The sequence below is a fragment of the Manis javanica genome, chromosome 5 (assembly GCF_040802235.1).
Source record: "Manis javanica isolate MJ-LG chromosome 5, MJ_LKY, whole genome shotgun sequence".
Classification (NCBI taxonomy): Eukaryota; Metazoa; Chordata; class Mammalia; order Pholidota; family Manidae; genus Manis; species Manis javanica.
The window spans coordinates 100,668,150-100,687,447 of record NC_133160.1 but is presented as its reverse complement, the minus strand read 5'-3'; the positions used below and the strand labels follow the sequence as shown (position 1 = coordinate 100,687,447).

Here is a 19,298-nt window from a genome sequence, read left to right as displayed (position 1 = left end):
CAATAAGGCTTCTCTCTCACTTACCAACTTTACATTTCCCTGTATGGCCCCGGAAGATGACTAGTTAGCCAGAGACAGGTAAGATTCCTCAAGGGAGGAACAACCTAAGACAGGCACAGTCGCAGGGGGGCCATCAGGTGAGAAAATGGGGATCAACAGAGGTGAGGCTTAGAACCTCTCCCCCACTGTTCTGAGAGAAATCTGCTGCATCCATGGATGTTTTATTGCCCTTGTCTAGCTTGGATTAACACATAGTCTACAGGCACACACCTGATCATCTACATCTGCTCTCTTACAACACTAAACTATGTTTTCTACCTTTATCTCGCATCTACCTACCACTTCAGCATTTTATTAAAAATAATAATAATAAAGGGAGGAATGTGGTATCCACATATAAATCAAGTATAAAAATCAAACGAATATTCATATTTGAACTGATTGTTTATAGTTCACAATGCATGAGCAAAACCGAAAGTTGCTGTGATGACTGCCCTTGTACTGTTCATGTAACTTATTCACTATGTAAGAATTTGTTCTCCATGTAAGAACTTGTTCGTTATGCTTCAGAAGATTGGAGACTGATGAAAATTAGGCTTGGGGTGGATTAATGATTGTGCATTGAGCATTGACTCCCCTATACAGAATTTTATTGTTGTTAACAACCATTTGATCAATAAATAGGAGAGATGCCCTCACAACAACAACAACAAAAAAGTACACACTTCCAATTGTAAAATAAATAAGTAACCAGGATGTAATGTAGAGCATAAGGAATATAGTCAAAATATTGTAACAACTTGGTATGGTGATAGCTGGTACCTAGAATCATGTATATAAACGTTGAATCACTGTGTTGTACACCTGAAACTAATGTAATACTGTGTGTCAACAACCCTTCAATAAAAAATAATTATCTATAAAAAAAAATACTCAACCCTAAATTTGCCAATACTACAAAAAAAAAAGAATATAAAATCTCTAAGACAGAAGGACCAACTACAAGTACAGCACTCATGGGAAGATATGTTTCTTGCCCTTAATGTTTGAGTCCTTCATTTTCAACCTTTTTATCAAGAATACTCCCCTGAATTTTTCAATTCTTACCTCTGAATAAAGATTAAGTTGAAATTTGAGGCAATTACTTTTGATCTTTAAATGAATGATAAGAATCCAGTCTATTAAAAAAAAAGTTATTTAAAACAAGTTTTTAAACATGTGACCTGTGCTGGCAGTGTCTACCCATTTCAAGACTGTAATAAGTAACATGGATTGTCATCTTTTTTTAGAAATCCAGAAAGGGAAATTAAAAAACATTTTACAAGAGGCAAATGTGATCTTAAACAAATACGAAAATATTCTTATTGCTGAATAATAATTCTCAGAACTAGAATTAAAAGATGTTTTAACTTGTGAGGTGGCATAGGGGGCAGTCACTAACATCTGTTTATTGCCAAAGCCTTTCACATATATTCTCACTTCATTATCTCAGCAATTTCATAGCACAGGTATTATCCATTCTTGTAAAATGAGACTGAGGCTCAAGAGAGGATCAGATTCACACAGCCAGTAATGGACAAAACTAGACTTCAAACCCATGCTTCTGTGAGACCTACGTGTTCAGGAACATATTAAATTAAGATTAGTAAATCTCTCCCTTTAGAACACACCTTATTTTTAATTGTGATTAGGCTAAGGGAAATAACTTATTATGAAAATCATTGCCAATTACAAGTATAAACAATAAACCAATATTCCAACTGAGGACAATATTAGAGGAGATACAGAGTTTACCTTTTACAATACTAATATTAAGCATGTTTACCTATATCTTATTTAATCAACATGAAAAAACACTAGGATGTAAATGTCGTCATTCCTATTTTATAATGAAAAAACATTTGAAACACAAATTACTTGCCCAATCATACAGATGGAAAGATGTACATAAAAGTAGAAACTCAAGACTACTTATTCATTCATTCAAGAATCAAGTACTTACTAAGAGAATACCAAGTGCCATGTACTATAGCAGATATTATGTTCCTTTCCAGTGGATTTTTGTTTTTTCAAGTGGATATAACCTAACAATCCTAAGAGCCTAAGACTCACAGGAGTTATAGGACACTGGGTTATCACAGGCTGTTGGGAAAGACGGAAGGGCATTGCAATAGGATTCTTATGCATTCATCTGGCAGTTAAGTGTTTAATAACATCTCATGTTACTATAACTACAATAATTTAATTATTCTTTAGAGACATGAATTGCTGCTAAATCTCTATTTTATATATACCAAGTCTGTTCCCCTTCATTAGAGTACAGCAAAACTAGTGGTCAAGCAATTTACTGCAGCCTGAGATACACTGATTTCCTAAGTTACTGACATCAGAGTCTGAAACTGTAAAAGGGAGAGAACCCTGTAACTCTAAAAAGCAAATAAAAACAATGTAGGAAGGAAGGAGGAAGGAAAGTTGGTCCAAGTCCCAATAGTGCACATGAAAGGCATATCAGGAAAATCTATGTAATACTTTCTCTTCTGTGACTGTAGCAATAATAAATTAACTAAAACCATGTATTGATAAAATAAAAAAACCCAATAATTTAGAAACAAACAAATTCAGTGCAAAATTAACTCCGATGACATAGTAACAGATATTGTTGTTAAATAAGTCAGCCTGTTTGTTTCTTTTAAACATTACTGGAAACTATCATTTGAAGTGAGAAATTTTAAAAGCTCAGTCAGCTTCAAAATGACAAACCTAATAATTCTATAAATTTTTCCTAAATAAGCAATCATATAGTTGTACATCTGTTGCAGCACTAATTGATAAGGACTTTGCAAACTGTTAGCGAATTCCACTATTACATCCTACAAGGAAAAGAACACGATGCAGAAGAGAGGAGAAAAATTTGTGAATGCTCCAAACTTAAGTGTACAGAGAAGAGGGAATATATGTAAATATATTTGTGGGTATAAAAGAGCAAAAGAAGGAAAAATATAAGAAGCCAAGGTAACTGTCATCTACTACCACCTTCCAGAATTGCCATGTCAGGGTTTAGGTTGAGAGATACAATATAAAGAGGAATTGCAGAGTTAGGAACTTCCTTCCAATTTTTATGGTTTTTAAACCTTATAAAAGGAAAACAAAGATAATAAACTCAAGTATATTTTGAACACATTTCCAAAGGGATGACTATTTGAAGACTTTTACCCACATTTTATATCTTTACTACCCCTTCAGATATCTAAAATCAGGCAAAATATCCCCCAGAAAGACAGTATATACAGTATGCTGTGAGGTAACATTAAAGCATAAACAGAAAATGTGTATCTTTTTTAGATTAATGAGAGAAGAATTTCCAACAGATAAACCTCAGGTAATTTTGTGAACCCCCTTATAATTATAATCATAGATACAAAACCTGATCTCACAAATATTCTCTAATATCATTGTATGGGTATGAATTAATCTGACTTTTCCCACTTTAGTTGTCTATTAACTATCTATAGCTTTCATCAAAGCCTCCTTTCTTGAAGGTTGAGAGAATGCAAGTATTTCCTTCTAGTCAAAAGATGTAGGAAATAATAAAATCACAGCATGTATTTACTTAGAGCTCACTGCAAAGTGTTGGGTATCCTGCAAAGCAATTTATGTATATGCTATTTCAGTTCATGCTTATAACAAAACTAATTATCAGTATGACTTTTATTGCCTTTTTCCATACATGAAAGATTTTATAGAACCAGTTGGAGATTCCATGGCTGATAACTGACAGTCAGGAAAATGAACTAGAGATCATGTTTCCAGAACCCATAAAATGAATCACTAACATGTACTACTTGTCTGGTCTCAGTTTTGTTATTTACATGCTTCTAAAACAATGGTGGCAATAACTATAATATTGAGTTACCATTAAAACATTAAAATTAAAAAGCACAATTAATGAATCAGAAAAAGAACAGTACTGAGAATTCAAAATGAATTAGCTATAGCTATAAAGCACAAACTTAAGCTCATAGATTTGTACCAGTCAGTGCTAAAATGGAAATACCTAGTTCTTACATCAGATAAAAGGAAGCCAAGTTTCATCTGGAAATCACAATTTTTTTTCTTCTGACATTAGAGATACCCAGAACTTATCATATGAATCCTTAAGTAAAGTGAGAGGATATAATGAGTGTTATTTACAACATCAGTTGGGATAAAAGCAGAGATATCCCTCAGAAGATTATCTTATGCATTCTCTCTAGGAGAAACAGTGAACTGGAACATTTAACACTTAACATTATAACTCTGTTATAACTCAATTAAAAACTGAGTTAAGTATACAAACAGATTTCTCCAAGGAAGACATGCAAATGGTAAATAAGCACAGAAAGTGATGTTCCAAGCAGACATCAGGAAAATGCAAATCAAAATTACAATGCAATACCACTTCATACACACTGGGATGGTTACACACCAAAAAGATAAGTGTTGGCGAGGATGTGGAGAAATTGTTGCCTGCTATGACCTGAATATTTATGTCCCTCCAAAACTCATATGCTGAATTCCTAATACCCAATGTGTTGGTTTTAAGAGGTGGGCCCTGTGGGTGGTACTCAGGTAATGAGAGTGCAGCCTTCATTAATGAAATTAGTGTTCCATTAATTAAAAGAGACCCACAGAGATACCTTGGCCCTTCCACCATGTGAGCACATAGCAAGAAGGCACCATCTGTGAATCAGGAAGCAGGTCCTAACCAGCCATCACACCCAATCTGTGGCACCATGATCCAGGACTTCCTGGCCTCCATAACTGAGAGGTAAGTTTCTGTTGTTTATAAACCATCCAGTCTATGGTATTTTGTTATCAGTCTGAATGGGCTAAGACAGTCTTCATACACTGTAAAAATGTAATATGCTTCAAAAAATAGCCCGTCAAAAGCTTCAACAGTTACCATATAACCCAGCAATTCCAATCAGTTACATATCTAAAAATGAAAACATACGCCCACACAAACACTTGTACATGGATGTTCACTGCACCATTATAATAGTCAGACAGTAGAAACAACCTATATGTTCATCTGCTGATGAATGTATAAAATATCGTATATCCATATAATAGATTATTTAGCAGTAAAATGATACAGGCTACAACATGATAAAGCTTGCAAACATGTTAAGTGAAAGAAGCTAGTCACAAAGGACACATATTGTATAATTCTATTTATATGAAATGTCTAGAATAGGCAATCCACAGAGACGAGTCTTCCCAAAAGCTGGGATACAGGAGGAAGGGTTGGGGTAAGGAGGATAGTATGGGATTTCCTTTTGAATGAGGAACGTTCTAAGGGTGATCAAAGCTGAGTTTGATTAGCATTATTACGAGGCCTCTTAAGGAACACTGAAGCCAGGTGTTAGTGACTATGTTCCTCAGGCATAAGGGAGTCTCACTAAGGTAGAACTGCATCATGATATACCTTCCCAGTTGAATTAAGGATATCTTCAAGGCTGAATGAATTAACCTATCAATGATAATTATTTAAATTTTTTTGGATCCTGGATCCTTTGAGAATGTGTTGAGAGCTCTGAATAAGGTAGGTATGGTACTACCCTGCGGAATCTAAATTTACAGACCTTCAAGGTGGACTCCCCATGATTGTGGTGAAACAAAACAAAACATATCACTCTGTAATCTTGCCCAAAAAGAACGTTAACAAGGAGAGAGTGGGAAAATGCTAGGCAACCACCCTTTCCTGGCTAGCAGGAGTGACTACTGCTTCTTCTCCAACTGTACATCTGGCCTCTGTTCGTCTAGCTTCCTAGGTAAAAACTGCTCATGCCCAACAGCCAAATTGCCCCTGCTTTCTGACAGCACCCAATCCAGAACAGACTCCCAACCATCTTTAAGGCTCCATAAAATCACTGTACCCAAATCCTATAATAAATTCCACCATATTTCCTCTTTTTGAGAGACTCCATGGTTTTCCAAAGTATAGATCTCCCTTCTGCAATAATAAACCCAATTTGGCAACAGGTGTGTTTCTGGTGCTATTTGGCTGATGAGAATCCACATAAAATATTTGCAAGAGCATGTATAAAATTTTACGTATATTTTGACTTAGTGTTTCTCATTTTAAAAATTGACATATATATGTACACACATATTTATAAGGTGGGTGCATACATGTATATCACATTGATATAAAAAAGATAATGGAAACACACCAAAATGGTAAGAGCAGTTATCTCTGAATACTGGTATGATTTTCTATCGAACACTATATATAATTTAAGGAGGAAGGAGTGGGAAGAAGAAAATCTCCCTTTCAAAAGAATATATTATGAGGGAGGAATCTCATTCAAAAAGCCAGTATACAAGGTTTTCAAACATTGGCATATTAGGATCACTTAGATGCTCACTGAAAACAAAGACTTCTGTCCTTCATCCCTGGAATAAGCTCCAGAATCTATGTTTGGACCCTGGTAGTCTGACTCATAAGGTGTGAAGAGAAACATTGAGAAATGCGACTTTGGGATGAACTAGAACTGGAAGTGTGTACAGATTAACAGAGAAAGGAGAAGACTTTTCAGGATAAAAGAGCAGCACAAAGAGCCTCATGCATGAAGCTTCAGGAGCGGAGGACACAGGAGACCCGGCAGTCTGTTGCCCGGCGGTGCTCCGTCTACCTGACCTGAGCAGTCTGAGCCGAAGGCTCCTTCAGAGAACACAGGACACCGGGCAGGTGTGGAAAGGTAAGGGGAGTATGTACATTCCACTCAAGTCTCCCACCCAAATTGCTGACATTGACCAACAATTCCATGGCTTCTTCGATTTATAGCCACACTTTCTTTTTAGGAAGCAAGCCTGACTTTTTCTTAAACTCTTCCACCAGTAATTTTCATTTTTCAAACCATATTAAAGCTTTTCTACCCTCCTAGGAACTCATTCTTTCTTCTTTGCCTGTCCTGCAAAGAAAACCTACTGCCAGCCAAAAAGGAAACACAGAAAACAAAATTAAGTTTGAAAGTCCCTTTACTGGGCATCCATATGATTCAAGAGTATAAGAAGTTACTATCTTTCAATATCATGTTAACAACTTTTTAAAAAAGATATGAGATTTTCCAGTGAATAATCTGATATTTCACTTGTGTCCAGTAATTTAAGTAGAAAAGTATTCTACCTTTAATCATTTAAAAGGATTTCTTAAATATTAAAATGATAATTTGGGCTTTTGTCTGTAATACAAAGTAAAATAACTTTACAACTAAGAGAGACTTCAAAGAATAAACTTTCCCTTTACTGATGACAACTGTTACACATCCTGTTTGCCCTAAAATACATACACACATGCCCCAAAAGAAAAATAAATTATATTTTAGCTGAAAAATTCCCATTGGTATTATGTGTCCCCCAAAGTAGGTGACAGTAAATGATCTTTGTGAAAAACATGAATTTTCTGTTGGCAGTAAATATATTTCAATTATTAACAGAAAAATACTATTTAATATTAAATCAGATTAATACATATGGAATAATAGTATCATGTCATCTTAAGTTCATAGGAGTAGCTAATTCAGCAAACAAAAATCTCCAAGTAAATAAGGGTCAATAATAAAGGAAATGGGACCCAAAAGGCAAAAAAAGGCTGTTAGTTCCTTTACAATTAAGAAGTTACCTACAGATGTCATATTCAAGTTATTATGCATAGAGACTACTACTGAAAGCAAGGCTGCATAATGTATCTGCAGTTATTATCCCAGCAGAAAGGGAATTTAGAGCTTGTGACAATAAGAAACATGCTCCACTTTCAGGTGATTTGGGTTAGTTTTCACAAAACTCACATTCCAATAAGCCAAATTCTGTGTCTGATGAACTCTGTGGCTAGCTTCAAGTGCTCTCATGATTAGAATGCCTTTTTAGCAGGTTAACATAAAAATTCCATTTTAACAAAAGGCAACTTTTTAATTGTGCAAAAATCACTAGTCATAGTATACTTTCTCATGTTTTTTAGTTAAATACTTCAATCATAATAGTCTGGGCAAAGCATGTTGCTTTCAAGCCTGTTAGACCTCACTCAACTCTATTCTGCCACCTGCATTTGACAGATTCATATACTTTTTATGCCTTTGCTTCCTTGTACATAAAACAGAGGTAACATTGACCTCATAGTATTGTTATAAGAATTAAGAGAGACTGCATATATCTACAAGGAAAGGAATAATAGCAACAGAATTCCCTAAGAGGTGAAAGCTCTTTCAATTATAAAATAAGCCACAGTGAATGGTAAGGGACCATTAAAAGATAAATACAAAATTGCTCAGCAGACTAAAGAAAAAGAATCAATATTTCACAAACAGCTAAGAGGGAAAGAGGAGGCGGTGAGTAGAAAAATGCTGGAGAGAAAAGGGAGGGGATGACATAGCAACATGGAGTGGGGCTGTGGTCCAGAGAGAAGAACTGACACTAAGTTCCCGGTGGCCAATCAGGCTGTTAATAAAACAAGGATGCCAGGCCCTCTATTCTAAGGTCCACCTACCCCTGTACACTATTACAAATATGCTACAGTTAGTGACCCCTCCCCCAACAAAAAGGAAACAATCTCTTAGGTAAAACTAGCTTGTGTAAAGGCACAGCTGTCTTGGATAAAGTCTTGTTAAGCATCTGCTAAATACAACTGTCTTGTGTAAGTGGTGTTTTGAGGGAACCAAGGCATGTGGGCTGTGTTCCAGACTTGGACTTATATACAAGGAGATGAAAAGGAAACAGCTCTAAGTAAAACACCAGCAAGCTGGAGAATTCTGCAAAAACAGAGAAATGATCCAAGTGGTGCTTAGAAGGAAATTGAACCCCAAAGATAGTGGATGGGGAGGAAGGATGGTAAGAGGCAGGGTTCATTTTATTTAAATATCATGGGACCTCATGACCCCAATAGGTGAGTGGGTGAGGGGTCGGAGGAAAGCCAGGCTAACATCTGGTTACACTCCCCCTCTTTTGGTTGGCCCTCAGTGTCAGATCTTTCCCTTATGAGGAATGAATAATGTATCAGATACGATTGTTTTCACGCTTCTTACAATTACCAGGGAAAACTTTTTAAAGTGGTGTTAAACTAGCACGAAGTTGTACTTTACCCAAAATATTCAACCAAGACAGCCGAAACTGACTGGTTGATGTATCTGCTGTTGGGTGGTGCTGGGCCTGGGGATTGGGGGATATATACCTTCAGAAAAAGCAGGTATTTGTCAAAAAACACTTTTAACTCCACAGCATAATTAAGAGATCTAAGATTTTCCTTCCTGCCTGATGGGGGAAGGCTGTCATTTTGCGCAAGGCAATGGAGCAGTTTGGAGGCCAGAATCAACATTTTTCTGCAGTTATGTATGCTCAGGCAAGTTCCTTTTAAAACATCCTAGCAACAATATGGCTTTTGCCAATAAATAAGTACTCTGTTCCTTTGCGTTACCGAAAAAGATCAATCATTTGTGTTCAGATATTAGAGAAATTTAACTTTAGACCTTTCCATTTTTCAAAGCTCTATACAAAAAGGAAAAGAAGAGGCTAAATGTGTTTGCTTGGTAAACAAGTGCTGCAGGGCGAAGATGCAGCCGCTGCCTTCTGCGAAGGCTTCCCTTCAGGGACCTAGTCCGGGAAGCGGGAAGGCGTGGCTCACCGCAGCGGAGGGTGAGCAGGTGCGCTCGTTTGCGCCGCTTAGGGTGCCGAGAGAAACGTGTGGTATCTCCGTTTGAAACAAATTAAGGGAGTCTTTGTCAAACTGCAATTTCCTTAACTCTGTCGAGAAGCAGGAGGAGTTAAGGGGCGCCAGGAAATTCACCAAGGAGCCCCCACGTACAATCGGATTTGCACAACTCAAACCCTCGAGCATCCCACCAGGGGGAGAAGCCAGTACTCAGCTTAACAGGCCCTCGCTGCGCCCACCTCGGGCTTGCTCCGGTGGGTGTTGGAGAGTGAGCCCAGCGCCTCCTGAACCTCGCTCCCCGCCTCCGGTCAGCAGCCGCGTCCGCTCGCTCCTACCGTGGCTCATAATCCTTGCTCCGACAGTCCTATCCCAGCAGGCGGGCGGGCGGGCACTCTGCTATTTGTCAACACGTTTCACGCGCGCTCGCCCTCATGTACTTCCCGCCCCTGCCACCTGAAGACGGGCGGCTTTCTTGGGAGCCCTCACAGGGTGCGATCTTCACTTCACCTGAGAGTGGAGGAAGCGCCGCGCGCAGGAGCGGGCCACTGGGATAAACGTCAAAACACCGTGAGCTTGCACCGCCCCCTGCTGGCGGGTGAAGTGGCCTGCAGGCCGGAGCAAGCCGGTATTGGCGGAAACCACTACAGGCGCCTCGGCGGCCTTCCCCGCCCACACCCTCGCCAGAGACCCTGCCCCCGGACCGCGCGCGCCCGCCCGCCCAGGCCCCGCCCCCTCGCCGGCACACGTTCCTGCGGGGGCGCGCGCGTGCATCCTAATCCCCCGCCTTCCGGCTCCGGCGGCGACGCTCGCCCCTCGCGGCCGCCGTGCCACCAGTGTCAGCCTCCCTTAGGAGACTCCATTTGCTTTCAGGGCAGTCTGGCCGCCGCGCAGGCAGGCGGAGAACGATGCCCTCCGCACACGGACGACCGTCCCCTGCGCCAAGCGGCCGCTCACTCGCCGGCTGTCTGCGGCGGTGACACCCGGTCGCTGAGTCCACGGAGGAATCCGGGCTCCCTCCGCGTGAGCCAAGACGTCCCGCGCTCCGGAGCTCGCCCTGCGGGGAGAGGCCCTCGCTAACGCGGCTTCTCTTTGACCTCTTAATATCAGGAGGTAGGCAATTCAGGTCCTGCTCTGTGTGTCACTCCAGATAACGCCTGAAAGCATTATCTCTCATATTCAGCCATCCCATTGATAGGAGGCTTAATTTTCACAACATAGCTGCAGGATACATGTGGGTAATGCCACGAACCCTGATACTGAAAAAAAAAATGTTTTTGGTATTTTCCTTTAGGTTTCGGAGGCTCCGAGAATCTAAACAGCCCCCCCACAAGAACCACTTCTATTGGCACATCGAGGATCATCTTTCATCAGGATTATTGTAGCATCTTCGCTGAACCTTGCACCCCATACCCTCTACCATGAGTTCTGACTTCCGCCAATGAAGTTTTTGATGTTTTATGTGACACCATCTCTTGGTCACTTTTTTCCTTTCCAGTTGCAAAATACATTAGGTATAAGTTTGTGTCATGTTAGAGTACAGTTTTCTGCCTGTCCACTTTCACCGTTTTTGCACGACTCACTTCTGCCCAGCTTGCCTTACCATACTTGCCTATGATTTCCATAACCAGCAGATAATCTATAGCAGCCCTTGCCTGTAAGAGGCAGCTGCACTACAGTGCACTGCCTGACAGACACCATTATATTTTCCTGTATGTCACGTTTGCAACTGTCCTAAAACTATTCCCTAGAACGTTTCCCAAACTACTCCCACGAGTCTTAGTTAGAAAAGAACCTCACCTTTAATGACGGCCAGAAGAATTGAGTAGGCAATAGGACTGTTTTAGAGAACTTGCTGGTACAATATAAGTTGCAATCTCTATTGCAGCTCATGAAAAGACCTTCAACTAAGAGAATAGGAAGAAAGATAGAAAATAGGGTTGACTGGAACTAGTCCTCATTGAAGGGAATACATAATTTTTAAAACAGCAAAGTGAAGAGAGTCAGCCTGGCCAGCACACTGTACATCCTAGGAGGACAAGGGAGAGGTCTTAAAACCCCATTTTCTAGTTTCATTGTGTTCAAATCTAAGTTGTTAAGTATCTTGTTCTAGTAATTGCCTAAAATATTAGACACTTAAAATGTTGGGGAAACGTAAGCGTGTGGTGTTGACAATTAAGGACAAGCTTGACATTATTAAGAAACTTGAGGAAGGCATCTCTTTCAAAAAACTTTCTGTGGTGTATGGAATTGGTGAATCCACAGTTCGTGATATTAAAAAGAACAAAGAAAGGATAATAAACTATGCAAATGGTTCAGATCCTACAAGTGGGGTATCCAAACGTAAATCTATGAAGTCATCAACATATGAGGAACTTGATAGAGTAATGATAGAGTGGTTTAACCAACAGAAAACAGATGGGATTCCGGTGTCTGGAACAATCTGTGCAAAACAAGCAAAGTTCTTTTTTGATGCTCTGGGGATGGAAGGTGATTTTAATGCATCATCTGGCTGGCTAACTCGATTTAAGCAGCGCCATGGTATTCCAAAGGCTGCCGGTAAAGGAACAAAATTAAAAGGAGATGAAACTGCTGCTAGTGAATTTTGTGGTAACTTTCAGGAATTTGTTGAGAGAGAGAATCTACAACCGGAGCAAATTTATGGTGCTGATCAAACTGGATTGTTCTGGAAATGTTTACCTTCAAGGACATTGGCTCTTGAAACTGAGCAAAGTACTTCTGGTTATAGGTCAAGCAGAGAGAGAATCATTATTATGTGCTGTGCAAATGCCACAGGTTTACACAAACTTAATCTCTGTGTTGTGGGAAAAGCAAAAAAACCCCGTGCATTCAAAGGAGCTGACCTTTCAAACCTTCCTGTCGCTTATTTCAGTCAAAAAAGTGCATGGATGGAATATTCTGTTTTCAGACAGTGGTTTGAAAAATATTTTGTGCCACAGGTACAGAAGCATTTGAAATCCAAGGGGCTTCTAGAAAAAGCAGTGCTTCTTTTGGATTTCCCCCCAGCACATCCAAATGAAGAATTGTTGAGTTCAGATGATGGCAGAATAATTGTGAAACATTTGCCACCAAATGTCACAAGTCTAATTCAGCCGATGAGCCAGGGGGTTCTAGCCACAGTAAAAAGATACTACCGAACAGGACTTCTCCAGAAATACATGGGTGAAGGAATTGACCCAAAAATGTTTTGGAAGAACTTGACAGTATTAGATGCAATTTATGAAGTATCAAGAGCTTGGAACATGGTAAAATCAAGTACCATAACCAAAGCATGGAAAAAACTTTTCCCTGGCAATGAAGAGAATTCTGGCACGAACATTGATGAAGGAGCCATGTTAGCAGCTAACTTAGCAACTGTTTTACAGAATACAGAAGACTGTGAACACGTTGACATTGAGAATCTTGATCAGTGGTTTGACTCTCAGAGTAATGACTCAAGCTGTCGGGTGCTAACTGACAGTGAAGGCGCTGAGGACCAGGCCAAGCCTTCTGAGCAAAAGCCTTCTAAAAAGACTAGAAAAGCAGAACTGAATCCAGAGAAATATATTAGCCATAAAGCTGCTCTTGAATGGACTGAAAATTTGCTGGATTATCTAGAACAACAAGATGACATGCTTCTGTCTGATAAACTGGTATTACGGAGACTTCGAACAATAATAAGAAGAAAACAGAAGATTCAGAATAACAAGAGTCCTTAATGATGCTTCTAAAGGTTTCAGTGTATTTGCATCTTTGAGACTTTATCTGCAGTTGAAGTTCATGATCTTATTTGAAGTGCTGTGGATTTCAAGACCAAATACATTTTATAAATGATTTTAAGATTAGATGCCATTTTGGATTACTTAAATTACTGCTCTTTAATGTTAAGTGAGCATTGATATATAACTTGTCTGTCTACCGTTTCTAATCTGTATTATACTAATTAGATCATAAGGTACCTGAGGCCAGGGAACTTGTGTCTCTTTTGTGCCTGAATTTCAATGTCTAATAGGGCCCATGCACACTCTGGGCAATCAATAAATCTTACTGAAACTGAATATTTATGACTTTCTCTGAACTTTGGTTTCCAAACTGAAATATGTTGGGGTAAGTTTCCATTTCCACAGTTTTTCCACCTGCTGAAAATCTTAGAACTCAGATGATTATGCTTGAAGTATTTCACTGGAAACAGAGAAGTGAAGGAAAAGAGTCTCAAGCCTTAAATATGGCATTCTATACTAACAGTATTTGGGCAGTCAGCAGTTCAGATTGGACATCTCTGAGTATAATGAAGGAAAAAGAAGTAAGGATAAATGTCCCCAGGGAAAGGGCTTGCGCTTCATTTTTATTCCACTTGACAATATGGAGAGTTCCTTCATAGTTGTGAAAAGAAGGTCATCCCTGTTGCAGAAAAATAGATTTCAGTTCCCCAAACCAGTGTGATTAGAAGAGGTAAGGGTTAAATTTTATTGGCTATCGTTTTGATCCTTTATTAGTATAGATATGTTAATAGCTTTTAATAAGCTATCTGATATTTATGTAACACTTCAAAGCTTACAAAGTATGTCATTTGCTTTCTTACAGCATATTTTTCTGTGAGAATACTGGATATACACATACATATAATTTGTGGAACCATCACATGAACAATAGACTGACAAAACAGGAGAAAGGCACAATGGATGGGCAAGGGCTGCTGTGTGACTGTGGGCAAGCTATTTAATCCATCTGTAAAGTAGGACTCATACCTGCCTCAGTTTTTGAGAGGAGTTAATATGTGGATTTTAAATAATATGGGCTTAGAACAGGACCTGGTTTAGAATAGTCCTCTTTGGGTGGTAGCTCCTATAACTAAGGACAGGAATTAATGAGTTTCAGAAGTATGCAGAATAAATCTGGTGTGTGACTCAACCCTGATGTTGCTGTGTTGGTAAAAGCCTTTAGAGGTGAAATGAAATGAAAGATATGGGTAACTAGTTTCAGCTGAAATACAATAATGTATTTCAATGAAAACTGAAAGGTTAATCCAGCTTAGAAATCATTTCCTAACCATCTACTGCTAGGCACAGTGAGACATTTAGGAATGTTTAAGACATTTTAGGTTGAATTATAAAAGGAAATGGGAATGGAATTAATACTTTCTTTGCTTTGTACCTGCTACTAAAATAAATAAATGTTGGGTTTGTTCATAGAATCTACGTTACCAATATTGGCATAATTCATTAAAGTAATCAAATACCTTTAAAGTAGGTAACAGTAAGCAGGACACTTGAGATGTTTTCAAACTAAACACAGGACCAGTAGAAAATCAGAGCAAAAGAAATGCCACAGGAGACCTTGGTTATAGTAATTAGGCCCAGATTTATATAAAGGGAGTCTAGTTGTGATTGACTGAAGATTTCAGAGGCCCTATCTCACAATTCTTCAGGCTTTCCTTAGAGCTTAGGATTCTGCCTTTTGAGCTGAAGCTTTGGGTTCTAGTGAGTCCCTTTCCAGAAAACCTCTTAAGAATCTACTTTCTTAAGGAGAATTCATTCAGTATTATTAGCATGCCTTCCTCAGTTTACACAATTATTTCACTTGCCAGGTAGGCCTGAGGAAATGAGAATCTGCAGACATGTCCTGAGGTTGTTTGGCTTCTTGGAGACTAAGGTATTCTGAAAACTGATAATGGTAATGACATACTTGGATAGTGCTTTGCTTTTTCACAGAGCTTCTTGATAATATAAATTTTTCAGACTTCCTTCAGTTATTACATTGAAATGCCTTAATCCTGTTTTATGAATGCTAACAAACCATTCATCCTAATACCATAATTAGTCATAATACAAAAATCTTTCCCCTCTTCCAGATATATTTATTATATTCTCTAGGAAGATGCACTGTGTTACCTTGTTTTACCACATGCTGCTTATATGCATCCCAGTTTGAGAAGCACAGAAACAATGTGCTCTCATTTGACTTTATGTATTTTAAAGAAAATATCCACAGATTTTATTGGTTACCATTTGTAAAAGTGCATATTTTTTAAAGGATTTGAAAGAAAAACAACTGAGACCAAATGGAAAATGTTTTGCAACTAAGAGTATACTTTCTTTTAAATTGTAGAGTGGGGGTATTTACTATTTTATAATTCAATTTTAGTAATCCAGGGGTTGATTGGAAAACTTCACTCAATAAATAAAATGAGTTCTCAGGGCCCAGATCAGTAGCCATGGTCAATTCAAGCAGAATAGGATTATAATAGTGTTCTTGTACAGGGATCCTTTTGTTTTCAATAAAGCTTCAGATTGAGCTGTACAATCACTTCATGAGTTTTCCTGATTTAGGAAGGATCATGGTGGATTAAATGGCACAGCAGACATGAAGCAGGACACAGCTGCTTAGCTCAGATCAGAAACACTTTGCCTCCAGTGGTGTGGTGACAGCCAGACAAAGTATTGCAAATCAAATCTAGGACTTGCATTTCAAATTTTGCCCTCTTCTGAAGGGCTATGTCTACTTATTACCTTAATAGTTTCCCAAAGTTAAACTTTTCTTATTTAAATATATACTCTACATACTAAGCAATGATATCTGCAAAATCACAGGGCTTGTGTGCCAATTGCAATCTTTTTCTAGTTCAAGTTAAAGTAAATAGAAAAGTTTCTTTTTTAACAACTTGGCCATCTGTAATCTAAAATCGTTTTGCATACCTCGTTGACACACTTTGAGGAACACTAGCTATGCAGGAGTGGGGTTGTTGAAGGCCAACACCAGCTTCTCCGCTTTCTCCCTAGAGATAATCTCGGCAGCTTTCAGGACCTCTCCAAACCTCAGTTTCTTCATACATAAAAGGGTGGCAGGTTAAAAAGGCACACTTTAAGTGCTCATAAACACCAACTAATAGCAATTTTATGGCTATTCACTGAGAAATTCTGGTCCCCAGGCTTTGCCTGGAGAACGCATCAGCCCTTCTCTCACAGAGACTGTGCAGAGCTCTAGGGGGCCTGGGCATCCCCTGCTGCGGTCTAGGGCATTGCCTCGTCACTGGGAATGCTGGCTGGGGCTGGAGGGCAGTGCCAAGCCCACCAGGCCCCCAGGACTCCAGTGCAGGCTCAAGAGTCAAAAAAAAACAACCGGCAGGGCCTGCCCTGGCCTAGTCTGGGATAACAGGGCTCATAGAGGAATGGGTTCTTCCAAACAGTTGAAGGCATACTTATATACTCATGAGCTCTAACGCTAAAAGCAGAACCTGGGGAGCAGAGGTGGGCCCAGCTGTGAGCAAAACTAGAAGCACCAGCAGTCCTGGTAGCGGCTGGTGGTCCAGAAAGTGGTGCTGGGAGCATCGAGGGTACGAGGAGCAGCACTGGGAGCACCAACACCGTCACCCATTTAACTGAGCGCAGGGCTCACAGGCCTGGTTTGCCCACCAGTGCCCTGAGTACACTGCCCATAGGGTTAGAGTGTCCCTTTACTCTTAGTGTCCCGGATTAGAAGAGAAATTCGTTTCCTTACAATGACCAAGAGAAGGGAGTTAATCCACCCAAGGTCACCTAGTCACTGGAGCCAAGAAGGGAGCAGAAGTTGCTTTCCGAAGCTCCAAACAATGTGGCTCAGGAGCCAAGGGTATGGGCAGGGGCTGCAGACAGCCTCCCAGGGATGGACTGCAATCCCGATTCTGCTCCATCCTGGAACCCAGCAGCTCCTGCTTCCTCCACACAGGAGGGAAGTCCTTTATTGAAATTCTGTCTCTCCTGGAAGGCTAGGAGTGTCCCCAGTCAACATCCATTTTGTGATCTTCTACACCAGTCCTGTGAAGTATAATACTTCACCCATTTCAGAAAGAGCCCCTAAAGGCAGCTGGCAGAGACCCAACCAAACATTCCAGTCGGAGACAGGGACAGAGATCTCAGCCCTTACAGGAAGCTGCAGTCCTCTATCCTCCCACAGGCATCTAGGCTGCAGAAATCCCTGAGGCACTCAGCCAAGGCCTTTCTTAAAACCGCTTTCAGCATCCAGAGATGTGCTGGCTGTGTATAATTCCAGAGAATTCTTCCACCAATGTTATTCCCCAGTCATCTGAATATCATTGTAAATCTATCAGACTCAGAAAGTCGTTGAATGAGGTTCCGTACAACTGACATGCACAATCACCATGAGGGCATTTTTTTCATTATCTTGTGATAAAAAGATCAGGCCTGGAGCTGTAGGGAGGAATCCAGCTATGTCTCCACAGGTCACCAGAGTGGCCAACAGCTTTTCCACATGGAAAGCACAGGGTGAGTGCCAGAGCCTATCCTTGTTCCCTGATCCTTTCCATTCCTCCTGGTCCCTGCTGCCCCAGTCCTTTAGTTGGCCTGGTGAAAGGGTCCTGTCAAGAACGTACATGTTTAGTAATTTGGAAAGCCAGAAACAAAATGCTTTATAAGTGTTTAGTGAAATATATAAGCCACACTGTCTCCCACACTTGCAGCCAACTAAAGATGGATATGAACATATTCAGTGTAGCTCCTTTATGGAACTTTAGGTGTGATTTATGAATATCCCCAGAACTTGGAACATAGACCTTTGGGGATTTTTATTTTTATAGTGATTCTGTAATGAGATTGCCAGCTATTATCACTGTAACTAATTAAATCACTGGGGAATATGATATATTACTGTTACTGTACAGATGTTAGACAGTGAGATTTTGGAACATTCAACTCTTTTTTTAAGTCAGAAGAGAAAAACTGACTGTAAGACTCAGCCTCATTAACCAATGAAGTAACCTCTACCAAAGTGCTTTTGTTCTCAACAGCAATCTTAACACCTAGACTTATAATCAAATTCCATAGAATTTCTCCTAAGACCAGCAAAAATGATACCTAATTTTTTCCTACATCTTAGAATATGTTAATCTTCCAGAACTTATTTACAAGAAAACACAATTATCTTTGAGCCTAAAAAAGACAAAGTAAACTTATAGCAAACAGATTCTCTTATCTTACTGAAGCAGTTAATTTGTTTAAAAAGTCATATACTTAGAATGAAGTTTTAAAGATACATTTTTTCTTAATAAGAAATGTCTGAGGTTATGCACATAAGCTGAGTGTATAAGGATGATAGAGAACCCAATTTTTTTTTTAATTCCCCTTGGGCTTTAAAAAACTAACTGAAAGTTGAATTCTATTCATTCTAACCCAGACTAACACACTTTGAGCTATTTCAATGTAATTATCACAACACAAAGTTTACTCACTAAGTATGGTTGTATTTTTAAAAAATCATTGTTATTGTGCAATAATGTAGGGATAGCAATTCCATTTTTTGTTAATCAGCTTTTTGGGGCTACCGGATGATTTAGTTTAACATTAGGCAGTTTGTCTCCCCTCAGTAATAAGATATTTCACCTATCTCACATAAAGTATCTAAATTATTTTCTAAAAAATAAAGAATGCAGGGATTTTTTTCTTGCACTGTACAAATATTCAGTACTGTTGATTATACTTGTCGGTTAAATTGGCACATATATAATAAAAATGTTTTTGCCATGAGAAAAAACTACTTCATTAATTTTAAAGATATGTATTTTAATACCTATGAAATTGGGATACTTCTTACAATCAATAATTATAGTTGACAGCATTTTTGT

At 39.3% G+C, this 19,298-nt stretch overlaps 2 protein-coding genes across 5 annotated transcripts in view; one reads left to right on the top strand and one right to left on the bottom strand.

Moving 5' to 3' along the window:
- FAM13A (family with sequence similarity 13 member A) overlaps window positions 1–10,202 on the bottom strand; it is a 320,862-nt gene extending 310,660 nt beyond the window's left edge. For 2 of the 4 annotated variants that reach the window (XM_037020137.2, XM_037020139.2), the window contains exon 1: window positions 9,925–10,202. Coding sequence is in view for 2 of the 4 variants with exons in the window: in XM_037020139.2 (XP_036876034.2) it covers window positions 9,925–10,030 (106 nt within the window). In the remaining 2 variants the exon portion in view is untranslated. The remainder of the gene's footprint in view (window positions 1–9,924) is intronic. The other 2 variants (XM_037020138.2, XM_037020140.2) reach the window with 2 other exon arrangements.
- A 258-nt stretch (window positions 10,203–10,460) lies between these two features.
- On the top strand, window positions 10,461–15,290 carry TIGD2 (tigger transposable element derived 2). Its single transcript, XM_017670460.3, has 2 exons — window positions 10,461–10,795; window positions 10,977–15,290. Exon 2 carries the CDS (start codon window positions 11,824–11,826, stop codon window positions 13,399–13,401), a length of 1,578 nt encoding a protein of 525 aa, XP_017525949.2. The 5' UTR covers window positions 10,461–10,795; window positions 10,977–11,823; the 3' UTR covers window positions 13,402–15,290.
- The last annotated feature ends 4,008 nt before the right edge of the window (window positions 15,291–19,298 follow it).

Coding starts and splice junctions, on each gene's coding strand:
- TIGD2 (XM_017670460.3), top strand. CDS start 11,824: ATGTTGGGGAAACGTAAGCGTGTGGTGTTGACAATTAAGGACAAGCTT.